Genomic DNA, 10,731 nt, shown 5'->3' on the forward strand with positions numbered 1-10,731 from the left:
CTTTGAGAATGATATGCTTCTATTTTGTTTTTTTATATTGATATGTTTTTTAAGTTTTGAATGTTCTCCATTAATTTGTAATATTTTTTAATTTAATTTTTTAAATTTATTATGATAAATTAATGCTATGGTGAGTATTTTGTCAGTTTTAGATTGCATAAATATTTTTAAAAATTATTTTATTAGGTCTACTCTATTTTGTTATTTTTTTTGTGTGTCTATTAGTATTTCTCACAATATTAAATTTTAATCTGATAAGATCTTTTATCATTAAGGATTTATTATCTAATTATTGTAACTGAATTGAGATGTTTTCTTCATCACTAAATGATGTTATATGTCTCATGATTACTGCCATTATTGGTTAATATTTATAGTAATATTTTTTTGGTTTTTTTTTTGGTGATTATAGTAATATTTTTTTGGTTTAATTACTCTATTAGTTCCTATAGTTTTGCGAAATTTTTAATTAGGTCCATATACTTTTTTTCCTTTTAATTAAGTCCTTGCACCAAATTTTTTTTAATTGGGTCCCTACACTTTTTCTTTCTTTTATTTGGGTCCCTATACCAATTTTTTATCTTTAGTTAGGTCCCTATAAAATTAAGCCAATTACTGCCAAGAGGACCTAATTGAAAAAAAATTAGTGCAGGGACCCAATTAAAAAAAATATAGGGACCTAATTAAAAATTTCGCAAAACTATAGGACCAACAGAATAATTAAACCTACTTATTTTAGTTTGTACTTAAATTAGTTATTTAATAAAAATTTGTTCAATAACTCATAAAAATGTATACAATGTCATCTATCTTTTTAATTTGAGAATTTTAAATTTAGTTATCTATTGACTGATAACATTTCATCTAATATTTAGATTTTTTAAAAAATTAGAACACATTTTGCTATTATCAAATTTTACTATCTATTAATTTTTTAATTGGATAAAAACTCTATAATAAAAAAATTCATATAATTTGTGTAATATATTTTTAAATACATGAGATAAAATATCAATATTTTTGTAGTATCTTTTAATCATTGTTTTTATGTTTGTTAGATTTCTCCTAGTTTTACTCTTAAATTTTAAAAGAGATATATTATTACCGAAGGTTCCCCGCCGGCATATGTTATCAATCTTGAAAATACGTATCCCTTAAATACGAAAACAAATCAGTAATACACCCGAATGAATGGACAAGATACATCCAACTGAATGGACAATATACACCCATCACAACTAACGAAATAGACCTATCTATTAAAGTAAAGAAGACAGAGGCAACTTACAGTGAATTTATTAATGGCCTTTCTCTCATCAGTGGGAGCTATTTTGTGTAGCGGGTCAAGTATTTGACATTTTCGCTTTCTTGTATTTATCAGCCATAACCACCAATGCCCGGCGTAGCAGACAGGGGCAAAAATCTGAAGGATTGCCACACATGGAACAGTGTGTTGTTTTATTTTGCAAATAAGTAAATAAGCGTACTAACAAATTTAGCAAACGAAAACTTACATATGGGTGCGAAGTCAATTTTTTTCTATCTATGAAGGGAATGAAACTCGGGTAGGCTTCCACCCTGAATTCCTTTTCCGTTTTTGGTGATACGAATTCCCCATTTGGGTGATCCGAAATTGCCATGCACTGCAAGAATGGGAAACGAGAAATGAAATACTAAACTTACACCCAATCAAACGTGACAAATACACCCAAATCAATACAGAAAATACACCCGAAGTTCTTAGAAGTAACACTTACCACAATATCGGGGGGGAGACAGTATATTTGTTCTTGAAATCTCTTTTCATTTTTGTTGTTGAGGATGAGGCAGATGGCAGATACAATCTAGAAATATATGCCGAAATCAATTTTACATTAATAAGCATTGTAATTGACTTTGGTGTAAAAACATTAATCTTATTATAATATTACCTGAGATTTTATATCACTTTTTGCCTGGAAGGAAGCAAGGTGCATTCTCATCAAAATGTATTTCCTTGGCCAATCAGAGTGCACATTTCCTCATACTCGTTAGTATTGCCATCTACATCTTCCTTCAGTCTTGTCCCCCAGATGTAGCACTTTTGTTTCATATCATCCGTAATCTGATATAATCCCCGAGGAGTTTCAAACTTTGCAGAACTTTCTCCCCCAGTCTCCCTCTGAATTTGTGGACTTGTGTTTTTTCCCTTCGGTGCGCTGCTTGCTATTCTTTGGACCAAACTGTCCAATTGTTCTATCAAATTCGCAGCTTCTGGAGATTTTTCCCTTTCTGTCTCCTGCGTTGACGCCCCCTCCTGGCTTGAATCAGTCAATCCAAGGCTGAATGATGGCACCCCTGGATCTGTTTTAGGAACATAGGAAGCTGATTTCTTGTTTTTTTTCTTTTTTTTCTTTTTCTTTCATTTTTTCTCTTGCTCTTGTCTCCGCCATCTTCACAATACCCTGAAACATGAGATATTTTAGCTAGCAGCATTCAGGTAAATAAAATACAAGCAACATATTATGTTTACTTACCAAAATTTCTTCTTTTTCTGCAGTCATTCTTTCCACCAACTTCTCCTTAGTCCAATTGGCAATCCAAGGCTTTGGTGGTCTTTCGGCCCTCTTCTTGCCTTTGTTTTCAGAAAAATGAAAGTATATTATCATGAGGGCAAAGAGGCAGCCATCAATTGCCTTCTTCTTCTTCTCCTGGTAGTCTGTGATGCCTTTGAATTTGTGTTAAGCGCGTGATTTTGACGCGCCATGTTATGCTTCCTTATGCGCGTGTCTTCGATTTGGGCTGGGCCAACTTGGATGCTTGGATACTTGTATGTGTAGCAGGCCCGTAACTTTATTATATGTTTTAAGGATATGTCATCATCATGTCTATTACTTGGACCAGCTCTATTATCATATATTTTTAGATTTATATTTTTAAAAAATTGTATATAGATAATAAGCATAATTTGAGTCCATGAAAGAAAAATTAGTTATCATAATAAAAGTTAAATTTTATGTTGCGTAAAACAAAACATTGGTAATTTTAATTTTTTTTTAATTTTAGTGTGTTATTGTAAATTTTTGTATGTATATTATACTTGGATTATAATTAATTTTGTTTTAGCAGTAAAATATTCAATAAAATAGATTTTTATTTTGAAATATATACAAAGAGTATTTTTAAAATGATATGCTTCTATTGTGTCTTTTTTTATTACTGATCTTTTTTTTTTAATTTGTCGTCCATTAATTTGTAACATCTTTCAATTTTATTTTTCTTAATTTATTATGACAAATTGATGACATAATGAGTATGTTATTTAGTTATTGTTACTAAATTAACATGTATTCTTTAATCATAAATGATGTCACATGTCTCATGATTATTATTATTATTGGATAATATAGTAGCATTTTTTTATAATTCGTACTCAAATTAGTTATTCAATAAAAATTGATTCAGTAATTCATAAAAATATGTAAATATTATGAAAATAAAGATGAAGGTTTGAGGGAAGGAGGAGAGAGAATAAGGAGAATGATAAATAATTTTATTATTGATTGTGTACATTGGAAAACATGAGAGGGGTTATTTATAACCAAGAGTCCAACTTTTAGCCAAGGGTTCAACTCTTAGCTAAGGGCCTAACACCTGGCTAGGGCATCCATAATAAATATATTTATAACACTCTCCTTTGGATGTTCCTAGTAGTAATAGTAGACTAATGCCTCATTAAAAAAATCTTATTTAAAAAAATATAGTAGAGGAAAAAGAGTACTGTCTTGTAATACGTTAGGTAGCTGCCTCATTAAAAACCTTATCAGGAAAAATCCTAAGTGAGATAAAAACCATGGTTAAGGAAAAGAGTACAGCCCATATTATTCCCCTGATAATTACATCACTTGATATCTCTTAGTTGGTGCATTCCTATCTTGTATACTAACTTCTCAAATGTTAAATAGGTAGTGTATTAGTGAACATATCTGCTAAATTATCATTGGAATGGATTTGTTAAACGTCTATATCACCACTTTGTTGAAGATCATGAGAGTAGAAGAGTTTTGGTGAAATGTGCTTTGTTCTATCTTTTTTTATGTATCTTTCTTTTAGTTGATGTATGCAAGTAGAGTTATCTTCGTGTATGACTGTTAGCATTTTCTTCACACGTAAACCACACATATCTTCGACATGTTGGGTGATTGACCTAAGCCAAACACATTTTCGAGATGTTTCATGAATTGCTAATATTTCTGCATGATTTAAGGATGTTGTAGCTATAATTTGCTTTGTTGAACGCCAAGATATAGCTGTGCCTCCACATGTGAATAGATAATCTGTTTGTGATCTGCCTTTATGCGGATCAAAAAGAAAACCTGCATCTGCATATCCAACTAATTGAAATGTTGATTTGTTGGGGTAAAATAAACCCTTATCAACAGATCCTTAAAGATATCTTAATATATGTTTAACACTATTCCAATGTCTTCTAGTTGGACAAGAACTAAATCTCGATAACATGTTTACTAAAAAAGTTATATTTGGCCTTGGTATTATTATCAAGATACATTAGTGTGCCAATAGCACTAAGATAGGATACTTCAGGACCAAGGGGCTCTTCATTATTTTCACATGGTCGAAATGGATCTTTATTCACATCTAGTGATCACACCACCATTGGAGTACTCAATGGGTGTACTTTGTCCATGTAAAATTTTTTTAAAAGTTTCTTAGTATAAGTTAACTGATGGATGAATATACCGTCCTTCAAGTGTTCAGTTTATAAATCAAGACAAAATTTTGTTTTATCAAGATCTTTCATTTCAAATTCTCTTTTTAAATAATCCACAGTTTTTGGAATCTCTTCAAGTAATCCAATAATATTTAAATCATCAATATATACTGCAATAATAACAAATTTGGATTCAGATTTTTTTTATGAACACACATGGACATATACGGTCATTTTTGTATCTATCTTTCAATAAGTACTCAATAACAAATCTCCAGAGAATTACTGTATACTTCAAGCACTTTGGGTCTTTCAGGGACTTTCATATAAATTTCTTTATCAATTGAGCCGTATAAATAGATTGTAACAACATCCATTAAGCGCATATCAAGCTTTTCATGCACAGCCAGACTAATCAGATATCTTAATGTTATTGAATCCACCACAGGAGAATATCTTTTCACATAGTCAATACCAGGTTTTTGTGAGAATTCTTGTGCTACTAGTCGTGCTTTGTATCTTTCTATTTCATTTTTCTCATTTTGTTTGCGCACAAAAATTCACTTGTATCCTACTGGTTCTATACCTTCATGGGTTTTGACTATAGAATTAAAAACTTCACGTTTTCTAAGTGAAGTTAATTCAACGTGAATTGCGTCTTTTTATTTTGGCCAATCATCTCTCTATCTGTATTCTTTGACAGATTTTGGTTCATGATCCTCATCTTGCTTTACTATTTCTACAGCAATATTATAAGTAAAAATGTTGTCGACAATAGTTTTCTTTCGGTCCCTCCGATAGTGACATAACTTATCAAGATCTCTTCCTTTTCAGGTACCTGAACCTCTTCAGAGGTTTCATCAATAATTGTGTCTTCAGATCCCCTTTGAGTATTTGCCTCCATATTGTGACCATCATGATTAATTATCTCTCTCTTTTTCCGGAAATTTTTATCCTTAACATCGATTGGTCTTCCACGCTTTAGGCGTGGATTGCTTTCATTTGCACTAACAATTTGACCTTCTGAAATACTTATTTTTATTGGTGCATTTGCAATTGGAATGTGAGATTTTGTTACTCTCTTTAGGTCAGTAAATGTGTCTGGCAATTAGTTTGTAATATTTTGCACATGAATTAACCTTTGTACTTTCATTTCACATTGTCTAGTGCGAGGATCTAAATGTTATAACGACAATGTATTTCAAGTAATTTTCTTTTTCAACTGCTTATTTTCTCCGCCTAATTTTGAAAAATTTGTTTCATCAAAGTGGCAATCAGAAAATCTTGCCTTAAATAAATCATCTGTCGTGGGTTCAAGATATTTTATAATTGACGGGGATTCATAACCAACATATATCCCTAATCTTCTTTGGGAGTTCTATCTTTGTACGTTGTGGTGGAGTAATTGGGACATAAACCGCACATCCAAATATCCTAAGATGAGAAATATTTGGCTCCTGACCGCAACCCAGTTGTAAAGAGGAGGATTTTAGGTAACTTATTGGTCTTAAGCGTATAAGTGCTGCAGCATGCAGAACAGCATGCCCCATGCTAAAATAGATAGTTTAGTTCTCATAAGTAATGGTCTAGCTATTAACTGAAGGCATTTAATCAATGATTCTGCTAGACCATTCTGAGTGTGTACATGAACAACGAGATCTTCTATAGTAATTCCAGTTGACATACAATAATCATTAAATGATTGTGACATAAATTCACCAGTATTATCAAGGCGTATTACCTTTATAACATAGTCTAAAAAATGAGTTTTTAATTTAATTATTTGAGCTAACAATCTCGCAAACGCCATGTTGCGAGTTGATAGTAAACAAACGTGAGACCATCGTGAAGTTGCATCTATTAAAACCATAAAATATTTAAATGGTCCATATGGTGGGTGAATGGTCTCACATATATCACCATAAATACTTTCTAGAAAAGATGGTGATTCGATCCCAATTTTTTTTCTTGAGATGGTCTTGTAATTAACTTTTTTTGAGAACATGCAGCACATGAGAAGTCATTGAATTGGAGGATTTTATGTTCTTTTAGAGGATGACCAGACTCAATGATCCTTCTCATCATAATTAAACCCGGATGACCTAGCTAGTAATGCCAAATTACAAATATATTTATATTTGTAAACTTCTGGTTTACTCTGGCATGTGATTCCACATTGCTAATAGCGGTGTAGTACAAGCCTGAAGAAAGAGCAGATAGTTTCTCCAACACGTATTTTTCTCCTGATCTCATAGTTGTAATATAAAGATATTCATTGTTTTCTTCTCTTGTAGTTTCTACATGGTATCCATTTTGGCGGATATTGTAACACCTTACCACACAGAGCTTTACGCTTAAGCCGTAAAACAGAGGTGATGTGGTATTATGACCTCTAAAATAATAATAATAATAATAATATAATTGGAAGAATATAATGTTCGAGGAGTCTTGAAGGTTGGTTAAGCAAAAACTTGAAAAATAAAAGTGCAACACTCAAGGTAACAATTACTTGCGTAAGAAGAAAAGAAAGGACATAAGCATATGATAATTAGAGAGTGCCAAAGGTACAGAATATCGAGCTCCGGGCTCAACCTGCGAAGCCAAGGCTGGTCGAAGAATATCATATATATATACAACCCAAGTTCCAAAATATTCAAACAAACCTTAGTTCTCCATCAAAATGCCTCGAAGAGGTACATTAGTGTAACATGCACAAAAGGAGAAGTCTATACATATATATACATATACATAAAACACCCAAAAGAAATATCGGAACTCCGTTGCGATAGGAACTCCAGACGCCTAGCGATGAGCCTTTCAATCTGCATCTGAAAACAGCAATATATGGGATGAGAACCGGGGGTTCTCAGCATGGTAAAGGCGCCACATATATAAGATATAAGGTCCCAAAAAAACTAGAGGCGATCCTAGAATTTTGACACTCAGATTTAATTCTTAAGGTTTACAAATTGAAGACCATAAATAGGGTAGTTTGTCTAAGGTTCTTTATCCTAACTCAATTCTATTTAATTCTAACTTATTCCCTCATCTTCTCGTCTTCCTCCCATCCTCCAAAACTCTGGTACACAGGCGAGCAATACAGACAAAGCAAATACAAGTAAGATACAGATACGACAGGTAGCAAATATAGCAGATAAGTATAATAATTACATAGGCAAGCATAATTAATGCACAATCAAACAAAACACACATATGCATATGATGTATACCTTTTCTACTAGCCGTGAGCTCACATGTCGGTTACTTTGCCAGAACCTGACACACCTAGTAGCTAACCCGGATATCGTCTTTCTGACATGCCTCCACACTCTTGGGATATAGTGCCCGTCACACTCTCGGGATATAGTGCCCGCCACACTCATGGGATATAGTGCCTGTCGCATTTCCTGGGTTAAAGTGTTCCCACACTCTTGGGATATAGCGCCCGCCACGCTCTCAGGATATAGATAAATGTAATGTTTATGCAGCTATATCGTTGAGCATTGAGCAATGTAACATATGTTAATATATACATATTAAAAAAGCAGAGGTAGATTGAACTAGAAGCACTTTTTATACCTCAACTAAACAATGGTCAAAATCACAACCAATTCCACTTGTTATTCCAAATTTCCAGACAACTCCTACACACAACAAATATTAACAATTTGGAATCTAGCACCATTTGTTTAGTGTAAATACTATATGTAGGAAACATCGTTACAACAGAATACTATAGTTTGATGATCAAGAATCAATGTTTTATGGCTGACTTGACGAGTAAAATATCAGTCATAAAGATGCCTTAGAACCGACATGATGGATTTTGCTTTCACCTTAAGAGTTTGTTATTTTAGGTCTATCATACCTTTGCACATCTGCGATATCATTTTTATGCATTCTAAATTTTGATTTTGTGGTAATTTTGCAATTGTGCATTCTAATTTTTATGCATTTATGTTTTGATTTATCATTTTTATGCATTCTGAATTTTGATTTATCTCTTTTGATTTTTAGGTTTGAATTTTGACCTTCAAAACTTTAATGATGATGAAGATGTGAAAAATGATCAAGAATAAAGATTAAGGACTCTTTTATATTTTAATGATGCAATTTCTTTATTCTGGTGTTAAATTTGTAGTGATCAAATATTAACTTTTTTTAATTTCAAGTTATTTGACATTGTATGAATCTTATATTTGTATTTTAATTTAGTTATGAATTTTAAGTTTTTATCTTAATTTATATATGAATGTGTAAAAATTAAAATATTATCTAATTTTTATAAGGGCGGGGAGGGTACACTTTACAACAGAGAGAAAACTTAAACATACTTATCATCAACATTCTCAATCAGACCTCAATTATCATATTCACTCATTTTCAATAAATCATCATCAAGTTCAATTACACTTTTTCATATTAACTATCATTCGTCACATATTCACAACTTTCTTCACTTCTAAGTTACCACTCTCTCAAGGTTTAACTCCCTTTCCTAGGGTTTAAAACAAAGTTTTAGGGTCTTAGAGAGTAAAAATAGAGGTTTAGAGATTTGAAATAATCTTTAAATCATAAAACACAAAGTTGCTAAAAAACAGGGTCCCGCATAACATGCCATGTTGCGCATACGCGAGGGTGTAAATTTCCTCACTTGTGTACGCGACCCTTTCTCGCGTATGCGAGCCCCCTTGGCCAGAATTGATTGCTTGCGTCGCATATACTTGCCCCCCACACGAGCATATAAATCCTTCACGTCTCGCGTACGTGACACACTCTCGCATACGCGAGCACGTCTGGCTGAACCAAATGGCTACGTTGCGGGCGCACTCGCGTACTTGAGCCCTTTAAAATGCCAAAAAGCTACTAAGTGTTACAGAAATGCCTTTTGCACATTCAACTTCCAACGTGTATAACTTTTTTGTTAAAAGTCGTTTTTCACCCGTTCTTCAAACGGTGTAAACTTTAAAGACCCAGTTTTCAATTGAAACAAGTTTGAAAAAGTTTGGGATTCTAGAAGATGAGTTATGGCCCACCAAAGGTTTCTCAAAAATCATATTTTTCATCAAAAACACCAACCTCTATTTTTACCAAATTTTCCAACTCAAAACCAACATTTCAAGTTTTTAAACAACACCACAACAAGCTAAACTCTATCCCAGCACTTCTCATTCATTCCATAACCCATCAATACAAAAACACATCAATTTTAACCCCAAGAATTCATAATCAACATAATCTCATACTCAATTATTAAAGTATCATCATTATTCATTCAATTTATCATTTCATTAACCATCAACCACAAGAATCAACCACCAATCCATTCTCAACCCCATTCAACATTTTTCATCAATTCTACTAAACATTTAATATAATCATACATTCCAACCTATCATATGGTCATCTAGCCTAAGTTTTCACGAAACATTATATATTACATACGAGAAACCAAAATCATACCTTGACCGATTTCTCCCTAAGCCAAAGACACCTCAAGGTCACCGTTCCTCAAGTGCTCACAACCCCAAAGCCTCTCCAACAGAATTTTGGCCACCAAGGTTCAAGAATCAAGCTCCCAACATCATCAAGGTACTCCAAAACAACATTATTTAATATAAATCCACAACATATTCACTATAATCAACATCCAATCTTGCTAATTCACTAATCAACAAGAGTTTTGAGGTTCTTACCTTACCCAAACACCAATAGGATAAAACTTAATGGTTTTCTCAAGCTAGTTGGATCCTAAACAACAAAATATCAAATTTCAATAACCAAACACCCAAATTTATGAAAATTGGGGAAAAAGAGAGGTTGAGAGTGAGATCGAGATTCCTTACCAAATTAGTTAGTGTACTTTGTAGAGTTTTACGCGATGGTCGTGTAGCCACAAACGGTGCGGCGATCGAAGCTCCGGATTGAGAGATATGATGAATTGGAATTTGGGGTTAGGGTTTGAAGTTCTTCCCCTTCTCCCTTAATTTTTCCAGCGTGAAACTCAAAATAAGGGGGGG

General features: G+C 32.9%; 1 protein-coding gene and 1 long non-coding RNA gene across 2 annotated transcripts in view; both read right to left on the reverse strand.

Moving 5' to 3' along the window:
- Positions 1-1,655, reverse strand: part of LOC110269203 — a 2,882-nt gene extending 1,227 nt beyond the window's left edge. Inside the window, exons 1-3 of the mRNA XM_021116888.1 lie at positions 1,515-1,655; positions 1,289-1,423; positions 1,106-1,153 (exon numbers count right to left, since the gene is read on the reverse strand). Of these exons, the coding sequence (XP_020972547.1) occupies positions 1,106-1,153; positions 1,289-1,423; positions 1,515-1,640 (309 nt within the window). The 5' untranslated portion in view covers positions 1,641-1,655. The remainder of the gene's footprint in view (positions 1-1,105; positions 1,154-1,288; positions 1,424-1,514) is intronic.
- LOC107628271 lies at positions 2,366-2,694 on the reverse strand. The gene is made up of 2 exons (XR_001617674.2): positions 2,517-2,694; positions 2,366-2,444 (listed from the first exon to the last, which is right to left on the reverse strand). It is a non-coding gene; the product is annotated as an uncharacterized LOC107628271 (long non-coding RNA).

The sequence above is a fragment of the Arachis ipaensis genome, chromosome B02 (assembly GCF_000816755.2).
Source record: "Arachis ipaensis cultivar K30076 chromosome B02, Araip1.1, whole genome shotgun sequence".
Classification (NCBI taxonomy): domain Eukaryota; kingdom Viridiplantae; phylum Streptophyta; class Magnoliopsida; order Fabales; family Fabaceae; genus Arachis; species Arachis ipaensis.